The 12,386-nt window shown below is 40.8% G+C and overlaps 1 protein-coding gene across 2 annotated transcripts in view; it reads left to right on the plus strand.

Moving 5' to 3' along the window:
* Positions 1 to 324: 324 nt before the first annotated feature.
* Positions 325 to 12,386, plus strand: part of HCN1 (hyperpolarization activated cyclic nucleotide gated potassium channel 1) — a 396,554-nt gene continuing 384,492 nt past the window's right edge. For both annotated transcript variants that reach the window (XM_082723243.1, XM_082723244.1), the window contains exon 1: positions 325 to 863. In XM_082723243.1, coding sequence (XP_082579369.1) covers positions 457 to 863 — 407 coding nt within the window. In that variant the 5' untranslated portion in view covers positions 325 to 456. The remainder of the gene's footprint in view (positions 864 to 12,386) is intronic.

Raw genomic sequence — 12,386 nt, forward strand, 5'->3', positions numbered from 1 at the left:
CACCGAGCCTCTCACAACAAGTACAGATAAATGTCTCGGAGGGCTCCCGAGTTCAATGTCACGCTGGGCAGAAGTGGAGCAAGAGTGGAGGGAGAGTGCGCGCTGTGCGGGCGGGGAGAGACCCTTTCCGGCCAGCAGAGGGCAGCCGAGGGGAGGCGCTGGCGCGCGAGGGCTGAGCGAAGCCTCGCCTCGCTCGGGCAGCCTCAGCCTCAGCACCAGCCGCGGCGGAGCCCGGAGCGCAGCCACTGAGGGCAGCGGCGGCGGCGGGAGCGAGGCGCGCAGGGAGCAGCGGCGCGGGCGGGAAGCAGAAGCCGCCGCCGCCGCCGCCGCCGCCGCGACGGGCAGCCGGGCTCGCCGGCAGCCAGCTCGGGCCCCTGCCAGCTCAGCTTCGTGCCCCCGGCGCCGGGCGGCCGGAGAGTCTGGAGCCCGCGCCGTCGCCGGCCGCGTCCCCCGGGCATGGAAGGAGGCGGCAAGCCCAACTCCTCGTCCAACAGCCGGGACGATGGCAACAGCGTCTTCCCCGCCAAGGCGCCCGCGACGGGCGCCGGGTCGGCCGCGGCCGAGAAGCGCCTGGGCACCCCTCCGGGGGGCGGCGGGGCCGGCGCGAAGGAGCACGGCAACTCGGTGTGCTTCAAGGTGGACGGCGGCGGCGGCGGCGGCGAGGAGCCGGCCGGGGGCTTCGAGGACGCCGAGGGCCCCCGGCGGCAGTACGGCTTCATGCAGAGGCAGTTCACCTCCATGCTGCAGCCCGGGGTCAACAAATTCTCCCTCCGCATGTTTGGGAGCCAGAAGGCGGTGGAGAAGGAGCAGGAAAGGGTTAAAACTGCAGGCTTCTGGATTATCCACCCTTACAGCGATTTCAGGTGAGGACTCCCTGTCGCCGCCCCACCCTCCCTTCCGGGCGCGCCCTCCAACACGCATCCCCGCGCCTGGGAGGGGGCGCCCGGGGACTCGGAGGGAGGGGCTGCCGGGCGGGCGGGCGGGCGGGCGGGCGGGGGGTGGCGCTGCCGGCGGCTTCCACTCGGGCGGATCGGGCTCGACTCTTCAACTAGTTTCCGCCGAGGGGGGTGGGATGAGGAGCTCCTGTTGCCCGGGAATCCCGGGGAGGCTCGCTCGCCTCCTTTGCCTCGTGAACTTTGGGGACACATCGGGGAAGAAGTCCACGGTGACCCCCCAGATGGGAGGATGCTAAGTTGTGCCAGAAAAACTTTTACTTCGGAGAGGAGAGCGTAAGGAAGCGGCCAGAAAGTCGCCTTTGGGGTGGCTCCCTTCCTCGCGCTGCTCCCCCAGAAGTGGGTCCCTCAGAAGGGGAAACAGGCGCTCGTGAGGTGGAGGAGAGGATGGGGCCAGCGGAGACAGTGACTCACAGGTCCTCGCCGCCGTTCCAGCCGCTCTCGCCCCTGGGGAACGTTAATCTGTTTTTCATCTGCTTAGAGGCACTGGGCATCCTCAGCGCGTTTCTTCAGAACAGCGGCCGGCAGGCGGAGGAAGGGCAGTTTGCGCTTGGAGAGTCCCTGACTTGAGGTGTCAGTGGAGCGGGCGCTGCCAGGCTGGGCAGCGGCGCGGCAGGAAGCTTCGAGGTCCCGAAGCAGAGGCAGGGGGCGTTTCCAGAGCCCCCTTCCCGAAACCGAGAGACACCCTCTCTTGACCTTGACTCCGAGTCCGTTTCAGACATCTCTTCCCCGGTTTCCCGGCTCGGGGGACAAGGGCAGAGAGCTGTCCGCGGTCAGCGAAACTGCTTCCGAGCATTAAAATGAAGTCGTCTCCCCACCTTATTTGTTGCCCAAGTATTCTTCCTGTTAGAAGCGTGTTTAGAGATTATCGAATGAAGGTCGTGAAGTAGATCCTCTTAGTAGCGTGCGCACACCCTGCAGCTCCCGGGGAAGGTTGGGCTTTCCATTGAAAAGGCGAAAACTCAGGGTGGCGTTTGTTATTTATTTATTATTTAACCGAACTCTTTCGAAAAGGAATCCGTTGGAAGGAGTAGTTGTACGAACTGGGCAGTTTTAACAGACGTCTAGTAAATAGCGAACAAACAGAGCCACAGAAAGCAGCACTGCCTTGAGCTATGTTTAAGGGAAATTGCCATCAACTCTGTGCCTTAGTAGGAGCTGTCCACAGTTCTGAATGACGTCGGCTGTGGAAAACCCAACTCCTGCCCCACAGAGCCTTGGAGTGACTTGTCTTCACCTTCTTTGAAATTTATATATTGTCTCAGAAATCAGTAGCCTCTATTATTAAGGCATAGAGTGAATGGAATTTAGGAATTGTATCATTTTAAGGTTCCTATTTGCAAAAACATGCAACAAAGTCCACAGGAAGGCTTGTCAAAGCTTAGGACTATCTGACATAGCCTATGTCAAATTAAGAGCTGGACTGACAGAATGTTTACATTAAGAGGATCTACGAAATAATCAAGCATATTTCCTTCATCAGCAAGATACTTATAGAAGCAAACTAAAAAATGACCTTGCTTTAAGCTGTATTAGATTGTCATGTTCTTTAGAATTTTAAAGGTTAACGTCAGATGTAGAATATTGTCTCTCCCTCAATCCTCAGTGGAAATATGTTGCAACCTATTACCTTTTTATCATGAAAAAAGTTTACATGGAAGCAGCCTTTAATCTTAATAACAAAAGTAAGCATGGTGTTTGCAGAAATCTATGTGGTTTACTATTCACATGCAAATAAAATACTACACTTTAATTGTACCTCAATTAAGTGACCACTCTTGATTACTTATAATACTTTTATTTCTTGAATAATGTGAAAAGAGATTACTCTTTTCAACATGGTGGCATATATTAAAAGATTAAACTTTCCCCACCTACTGATAAAAACATTGGGCCAACTTTCAGGAATTGGAATGATGCACTGGTATCTTTTGAATGAATGAAATTCATAAAATCAAAGATTCTCCACATTTTCTCAAGTGAGTCATCTGAGACAAAATATCTGTTTTAAAAACAAGAAAAAGTTACTAAATAAATAAATTGAAATTAGATGATGGTTTATTTTTATCATACATTTCAAAGAAATGAGAAATGATTAAAAAGTGAGGTAATACCCTAAACATAAACTGCAATGTGGAGTAGTTTGTGATACTTGATTTTCTCTTGCATCACTGGAAAAAAGAAATGATAGACCTAAAGTAAACAATGACTAGGTTTAGGTTTTTAACTGGAACGTATGTGAAAAAAGATAGATTTTAAAACTCGTAATTACAATATATACAGTTTTCTAAAACAAAAAACTAAGGAAGTAATTATGTACATACTTATTAGCATGTGTTAAGACATTTAAATCCTATTATTTCATCAATATTCTTATGTGCTCTCAATACCAGTAGAAGATTTCTCAAAACCTTTAACATGTCAGGATAATGTAATGGCAAAAGCAGAAATAAGAGAGACAAAATTCTAACAGTACTTTTTTTCCTAAAGGAGAAGCAATATGGGAATAATCTCTAACATAATAGAAATGTTATGATTATGATCTGTTCACCTCAGGCTCCTTCCTGAAAAAGACACTTTAAGGGCAGAGTTTTGCTATGATTCATACAATGCCACACTTACGTTCAGTAATAATTTAGCCACTGAGAATTCTTGAGACACTCAAGAATAAATTTCCATAGAAGGATGGGGAGACATGGGAAATAAAGATTTTTTTTTTTTTTAACTGATACTCTCATAAGCTTTTGCATGGCCAAGGAAGTTTACTCCTTCTGCTCTTGGGTCAGCCCCATACTGCTGCATGCATTGTGAGCCCGCTACACCAGGGTGTGTCAGGACTTTAACATTGTGCTGATGATCCCCTTTCCAGGATGACTTCCAGGACAAGTCCCTTTCCACTTCCCTCTGGTGGCCGGGCTGGTGCTCACACTGAGACTCCCGCAGAGCTAGCTAGGTGCTTCTCTCACCTGCAGGCCCAAGAGAGCGCCTGCTGTGTCTGGCAGGTGGTTTTCTCCTACCTCCGGTTTAAGTAGGGCAGAGGCTCTGTATTTCCCTTCTTTCTCTGGAGAGGATGATGTTAGAAACCTTCAGGGACTACAGAAGAGTCAACTATCAAATACTCCCAGTACTGTTAGAAATAACTGGGTGGCAGAAAGGGAAATGTGATGATGGAAGCAGAGATCACAGTGATGTCCCAGGAGCGAAGGAAGGCATTCAGTGTCTGAAAGCTGGAAAAGGCAAGGAGTGGATTCTTTCCTCAGAGCCTCCCGAAGGAACGTAGCCTTTGATTTTATAGTCTCATAAGATTTGGGTTTGTTTTGGTTTTTTTTTGCAAATAACTGGGTGGGAACTAGGGAGTTTAGTAAAGAAAATCTTAAGTTTTTGTTTATATCATGGTATATGATCCTCCAAACTAGGGAAAATACAGTTACTTAAAAAGTAAAATTACCCTGATCTTTGTGTAATGTGGATGTGGTCTCAGTCTTGCTGAGTTTCATATGCACAACATACACAGAAACAAGTATCTAATTAGGAGTTTATTTATTTATTTATTTTTTAAAAATATTTTATTTATTTATTTGACAGAGAGAAATCACAAGTAGATGGAGAGGCAGGCAGAGAGAGAGAGAGGGAAGCAGGCTCTCCGCTGAGCAGAGAGCCCGATGAGGGACTCGATCCCAGGACTCTGAGATCATGACCTGAGCCGAAGGCAGCGGCTTAACCCACTGAGCCACCCAGGCGCCCTAATTAGGAGTTTAAATGTGATTTTTTTTTTGAGACCATGAACAATGGTTATGTATTTATTAGCTAAAATTTTACCTTTTATTTATTTAATATAAAGTTGACACTGGCGTAGCCTTGTGCTTTCAGAGCCAATCCATGGTTCCAACACAATCATTCAGATGGTCTGGAAGAGCAGAGTATGTTTGCAGATGGTTTGTATTATATGAGTAATTTACCTTGAAAGAATTTATCACCAGACTATTTGCCATTTCAGGGATTCTGACATTATTTTTCTGGATCACAGTTATATAAGAGCTCTTTTATAGTTAATGCTCCCATTTCATATATATTGTCAGCCAACATCTTGCCTCTGGCAAGGGAGGAGATTTTATATCTTGACTTATTATTTTTTTTTCTTCTCATCAATTAGTACGTATAACTGTAGGAAAAGCTTATTGTGTCCTAAGGACACAAGGACTCTAGAGATGGTTGTCACTTCCCGAAGTTGTTGCCCTTCCTGGCCTTGCTTCTCTGCCTGTGTTGTAGCCACAACAGTGGTGATGTCAGAGGTCACTGATGTGTTCATTAGTGGAGGGAGGCTTCATCCATATTACCCAGTAAGTCAGAGAGAAACCTTTGTTTCCAGGAGCTTCTCAGGAAAAAACAATTCAACCTTCTGTGTTTAAGGACTAATTAGCCTACTGTTATGCTATCTTTATGCTGAATGCAGTCTGCACTCTCCCAGCAATGCTCCTCTTATTTGCTTTGCATATCAACGCAGCCAAAATTAACCTTAAGGATTTATTTTCTCTGTCAGGTGCACCTTTCTATATCTTATAAATTCAATTAAGTTTTTCTTAGTGGCTCTAGGCCCAATTAAAGTGAAATTATTTGAAAGATTTGCAAGTATGAATTCCTTCCATTACTTTTTCTTAGTATGCAAGATGCAAAGCTAAATTTTATTTAATGTTTCACTATTTCATTGCATTTGATAGATATGACAGTGATATTATACTACTAAAATGTTAAGAGAAGTTTTTCATTCTTTTCTGAGCAACTTTCCCTTTAAACCTACTTTTAGGGACTTGGTATTAATTGAGAATCTTTGGACAGGTTTGTTTTCAGCAATTCATATTGAATTATGTGGACTTACATTTATGAACTTGAATGTTGATGAGTAATGCAAGAATTTTAAATGCATTTGAACAATTTATTACTTATTATTAAGAGTTTATTTAACAAAATCTAATTACACTATATCTACTTGGTCAGAAAGCACACACCGAAACAACACCAACACCAAAAAAAGCAATTTAAGTAGTATTTGTAATTCTGCATTATTCCACTTAATGAACTTACGTCCCAGAATAAGAGTCAAGCAAAGTATATCTGATATGTTGCTCATGCAAACAGTTTGCCATTCTAAGTGTAATTCTTTTATTTAGAAGATAATTTACTTCATGACTTATAGACAAAAATTGGGTTAAGGGTGAGGACTTTCAAATATAGTTTCTTGTAATTACAATACAAATTGTGGTAGACCAAAGCTCTGCATGAAGAGTACTGAGTGTTTTCTGGGTCTGTGACAAATTTTCATTTTATCATTTTCTATAAAGAAGTAACCAACTACGAATTAAGCTGACACTATATATTTTAGCAGCAGAGGTGGTGGTAATGAAGAAAAAAATCTGCATACACTAGGAAAAAAACTATTCTCACTTCTCTAAGTACATTTCTTCTACAAATCATTTTCTTTGTGAAGTCATCTTGATGTACAACTTACCATTATTTTTCCTGAAAAAAATAAAAAAAATCAAAGGACTATGGTGATGCTTCCTGGTGTATCCTGGAATTATCTTTGTTTTTGCAAAATAAACTGTCCTGGTTCTATTAATTCTCTGTGTTGTGTGTGTGTGTTGTACATGTGGATAGAAACTATTCAAGGGACATCTATAAACAATTATGTGCGCATAAGCATATATATTGACATTGATTATTTTTTTTTTTAAGATTTTATTTGAGGGGCGCCTGGGTGGCTCAGTGGGGTAAGCCGCTGCCTTCCGCTCAGGTCATGATCTCAGGGTCCTGGGATCGAGTCCCGCATCGGGCTCTCTACTCGGCAGGGAGCCTGCTTCCCTCTCTTTCTCTGCCTGCCTCTCCATCTACTTGTGATTTCTCTCTGTCAAATAAATAAATAAAATCTTAAAAAAAAAAATAAAGATTTTATTTGAGAGAGAGAGAGCATGAGCAGTGGGAGAGGCAAAGGGAGAGAGAGACTCCTTGCTGAGCAGGGAGCCTGACAGGGGACTCAATCCCAGGACTCCGAGATCATGACTGGTGCCGAAGGCAGATGCTTAACCCATTGATCCATTCAGGTGACATTGATTATTATTTTTTTTTTAAGATTTTATTTATTTATTTGACAGAGAGAGATCACAAGTAGGCAGAGAGGCAGGCAGAGAGAGAGAGGAGGAAGCAGGCTCCTTGCTGAGCAGAGAGCCCGATGCGGGACTCGATCCCGGGACCCCGAGATCATGACCTGAGCCGAAGGCAGTGGCTTAACCCACTGAGCCACCCAGGTGCCCCGACATTGATTATTTTTGAGTTGAGGGTTTATCTGACACATTTCACCCAAATCCGAATAACAAAAATTAATGGGATGACCCTTTTCAAGTTTATTAGTTAAGTTGTCCATAATGTCCTTGAACCATTTTACCTAATAACTGACAACTCAGTTAAAGTAAAATAGCAGAATTATATGTGTCCCGGGTTTACAGTTGGGCCATCTTATTAACATAGACCTGTTTTTTATTTTCAAGACATTAGGTATAATGCTGAATTAGTAAGGCTAATTACACACATATAGAATTAGCAACTATTTACAAATTTTAACATTCATGTTAAATAGTGCTGCTGTGTACACATCCTTGAGTGTTCCTCTTCATTATAAAAAGGCATAGTTCAGGGAATGGAATTACTGACTGAACATTTTACAGAGTCTATCCATGTCGACTTTACCAATTTAATTCTGCCACCAGTTGAGACACTTTTTAAAAAATATGAGCGATGTAGGTTTACTGGTGTGGTTGATATTTCCGTTGAGATGTGCATAAGCAGTTTTAGGACAGAAAGTCAAAACTGTATTCTAGTCATCATAGAGTGGGAAGAGTGATCTTAAAAAGCAAATATCATTTATTGCAAATAATATCATGCTGCTTAAAACCCTTTGGAGGCTTCCTATTACTTTTAGAGTACGTTTGAGCTATGAGATGAGCTACACAATCTTGTACAATTTCAATTTATCTATGTAACCTTATCACCCACAACTTACTCCCTCACTGTTTTCTAGCCACTTGGGTAAATTTTCAGCTCCTGCAGTAAACTGAGTTCTCTCCTGTCCCAGAGATTTTGAGGAGACATTTAACCTCACTGCCTAAGATTCTCTTTTCACTTTTTGTCATTCTCCATCACAGTTTCTCCTTGTCATTTGGCTTTCATTTTAATCATTATGATCACCCTCAACCTTTACCCATATTTAATTTTCTGAGTCTCATTTCATTGGACTTTATAATCATATATATGTCCCTTAGCTAGAATTTAAGTTAATGATGTCTTCAGTATTATTCAATTTTATATTCCTAATGCCATAAAAGTACACATAAGAGATTTTTCCCTGCTTAAATGTTCTCAGATACGGTATTTTTTAAACAGCTTTTTTGAGGGGCACCTGGGTGGCTTAGTTGTTAAGTGACTGCCTTTGGCTCAGGTCATGATCCTGGGTCCTGGGATGGAGCCCCCTTCTCTGCTCAGTGGGAAGCCTGCTTCTTCCTCTCCCACTCCCTCTGCTTGTGTTCCCTCTCTCGCTGTGTCAAATAAATAAGTAAAATCTTAAAAAACCCCAGCGTTTTTAAGGAATAATTAAGATACAATTCTCATTTAAAGTGTATGATTGACTTTTCTTTCTTTCTTTTTTTCTTTTTTTTTTTTTTTTTGGATATATTCACAGAGAGTTGTACAACCATTACCCAAATCAATTTTAGAAAATTTTATCCAGGTAGGAACTCACAAATATCCATTAGCACTCATTTCTGTTTCCCTTCTCCTTCCTTCCCATAGCTCTAAGCAACCACCGATCTGCTTTCTGCCTCTAGAGATTTTTTTTTTCTGAACATTTCTTTTCAATGGAATGCACGTAGTCGTTTGTTATTGACTTCTTTCACTTATCATATTTTCAAGTTTCATGCATGTTTTGTAGCGTGGTTCAGTACTTTATTTCTTTTTTTGCTGACAATTATTCTGTTGTGTGGATATACCATATTTATCAATTGATACACATCTCTACTGCTTCTACTTTTTGGCTATTAAATACTGCTGATATGGACCTTCTAGAATAATTTCTTGTGCAGAGATTTATTTTCCTTTCTCTTAGAATTGAAATTACTGGGTCAACATAACAGACTTTTAACAAATATTATTGAATAAACGGATATAGAATTAGTCAGCAACCAGGAAGTGCACACACTTAATCTTAGCGTTAGTAAATCCAGGTAGCTCTTTCTTGCTCTATAGCAATACCTAGCATCTTCTCCTCACACTGTCACTTGCAAGGACGTGTCACAGCTATTACATCTCTGCCCAGTACAGGTGACTAAATGAAACTGCAGGGAGGTTAAGCAACATGAACATGGTGACATAGATAGATCGTTAAGAACTGGGCCAGGAATTCAGCTCTTCTGAATCTTCATTCTCTCGCTCCAACTTTTACCTGAAAGGAAACAAGGCTACTAGTATAAATAATTTGAACCTGCAGGGAAACATTATGGGTTAAACCTAATTATTTATTCTTCCTGCTTGTAATCATTCCAAAACACTTTGAGAAGACACACAGATATGGAAATAAATAGAAGAGGAGAAAACAGAGGAACAGGAGATCTCAAAAACATTTTGTTAAATAGAAAGCTTATAGAGAAATTATATTTTACTTCCATAGTCCTTCACCATTGAACCCCAGAAGTGTTTAGGATGTGAGGTACTTATTAAAAAACAGTTTCCAAAAAAGCCAGGCTGAAACCAGGAGGATTAAATAAGGGTCTTTGTAGTGAATACAGAACTCTCAGTCTGGACATTTAGAATGCTTGGAGCCAGGTCAGTTCTCCCCAAGCAGGAAACTAGAGAAAAATATATCCAATGGAAGACATTTCAAAGCCTACAAATTCTTATTCATTATCTAATGACTTTGCAAAAAGCCTTACTTATGTACATAGAGAATGTAATTACATTTTGTTGTTCTATCGTCTAATATGATCTGTAAGCAAAAGATTATGAGTCTTTTGAGAAAAGTCTCTATCGTAAGAGAGAGACTAAATCAAAGAGCAAAAGAAAGTCCAGAGAACAGAGAGGTGTTTGGGCTTAAGGGAAATTACAACTTTATTTAAAAAATTATCTGTGAATTATATCTTCAGAAGATACTTTATGTATACAGTAAGAATACGCTATGAAAAGAGTATCCAGGAAGTAAAAAAAAAAAAAAAAAGGCACTCACGTGTTATAAGTTGACACACAGAGTTTAGGAAACCTCTCAGAATTAGGGCAAAAAAAAAAAGAATAGAAAATATAAGCAAAATAAAGGCTAATTTATAAGGTCAAAATCTATAAAAAGAGTTTCAGAATGGAACAAAGTGTGAAAATGGGCATATGGAATTAACAGAGACATTTTAAACAAAATTTTCCAGATAGCAGGAAATGAACTGTCTTTTCTGAGAAGCTCACAGAGCGCTCACCATCATGAATGGAAAAGACCCCACCAAGCGTAACCACACAGAAGCTTCAGAACACAATTAAGTCAGAAAAAAATACTAAAACTTTTCAAAGAGAAATTTACATATCAAGCAGTGGGAAAGCGGGGCACCTGGGTGGCTCAGTGGGTTGAAGCCTCTGCCTTGGGCTCAGGTCATGATGGGATGGAGCCCCGCATCGGGCTCTCTGCTCAGCGGGGAGCCTGCTTCTCCCTCTCTCTCTCTGCCTGCCTCTCTGCCTACTTGTGATCTCTGTCTGTCAAATAAATAAATAAAATCTTAAAAAAAAAAAAAAGAAAGAAAAAAGTGGGAAAGCTACTGTAAGTTAAATGATAATGTAATAGTCTACAAAATTCTGGGCTTTAGTTTCCTCAATTAAAAAATGAGGAAAATAATATATGTATCTTATCAGGTTATTGGAGTGATACATATTTTATGTTCATATTATAAATATTTTTATAGTATCTGGATACATAGTGCTTAGAAATTAATGCTCTGCACTTAATGCTGTGTGTTAGCTATTATGAAATTAAAATGGAAACAATTAAGGAGTCTGAACTATTTGAGAAAACTCTTTGTGCATACTTAACAACCTTTAGAATTCTTTAAAGCAAATGTGTCTGTGAAGGCAGGGCCATGTAAGTGTTAGGCTGTTGTTTCTTTATCTTAGAAGTCTGGGCAGCGGAAGCCCTGATGTACATTGGCAGTTTTTGTGTGTGCTATTGGAAAACTTCTAATGCATCCTCTATCTGCAACATCTTCCGGATATACTTTTATCATCTTCTGAGTTGGTATAGAATGCTACAGTATTGAACATTGAGAATAGCTTTTAGGGAAAATTCTGATGGCGTTGAGTTGCATATATTCCTTCCTGTTAATCTTTATTTTCATCAGAAAGTGGCATAGTTAAACCATTTGGGATCTTATTTCAAACCAGTTAAATGTTATATATGAGCCAAATAAGATGATTCATAACTTGCTAAATTCTTTCATTTTTTTATTGTCAAATTTAATAGCCTGTGAAAAATGGTTATTTAGAAATACAATTTAAGAAAGACTGCAAATTTAGAAGAATTGCTTTTTAATCTTTTTTTTTAACATAATTTTATAGCAGATGTCACTTATTACCCTTGCAGAATGTGTTAGCCTTGTTTTTTAAAGAGAATATACCATATTAAAAATTATACACTACTTTGTGGGGTGCCTGGGTGACTCAGTGGGTTAAGCCTCTGCCTTCAGCTCAGGTCAGGATCTCAGGGTCCTAGGATCAAGCCCCGTATTGGGCTATCTGCTTGGCGAGGAGCCTGCTTCCCCCTCTCTTTCTGCCTGCTGCTCTGCCTGCTTGTGATCTGTCTCTCAGTCAAATAAATAAATAAAATCTTAAAAAAAATATACAATCTTTGTTTTTTGAGAGATGTGAGCAGAGGCTGAAAAAAATGAATACTGAATGTTATATTAGTGGTACTGATAGGGAAAATAGTATTCCTTATTTTTTCTATAGAAGAGTTTTTCATTATTTAAATTATTTTTAAACAGGTTCTTTGTTCTGAGCAATAAATTGTTTATTTGTTTTGAATAATCATGTAAATTAGGTTGAAGATTAGAGATGGATATATTATCTGGGATTCAGATTTTTTTTTTTTTTGGTATAAAAACAACAGAGATATATGCTGACACCACCTAGTTATGGTTGTACATTTATTGAATAATATAAATAACCCAAGTATTCTATTACCTGCAATTATTGATTATACTAATCTTTCATGCCTATCCACTTAGTGACTCTTAGGCTGTCAGGCTCATAGCACACTTTATGAATTAAATGAAACTGGGGCTCCTCTGTCCTAGAAAAGTGCATATATTCACAAAATTTTGTCTGTGATTTCAAGAGGTTTGTGGTTCCCTGCAAGCACAT

Source organism: Mustela nivalis (genome assembly GCF_964662115.1).
Source record: "Mustela nivalis genome assembly, chromosome: 3".
NCBI classification, from domain to species: domain Eukaryota; kingdom Metazoa; phylum Chordata; class Mammalia; order Carnivora; family Mustelidae; genus Mustela; species Mustela nivalis.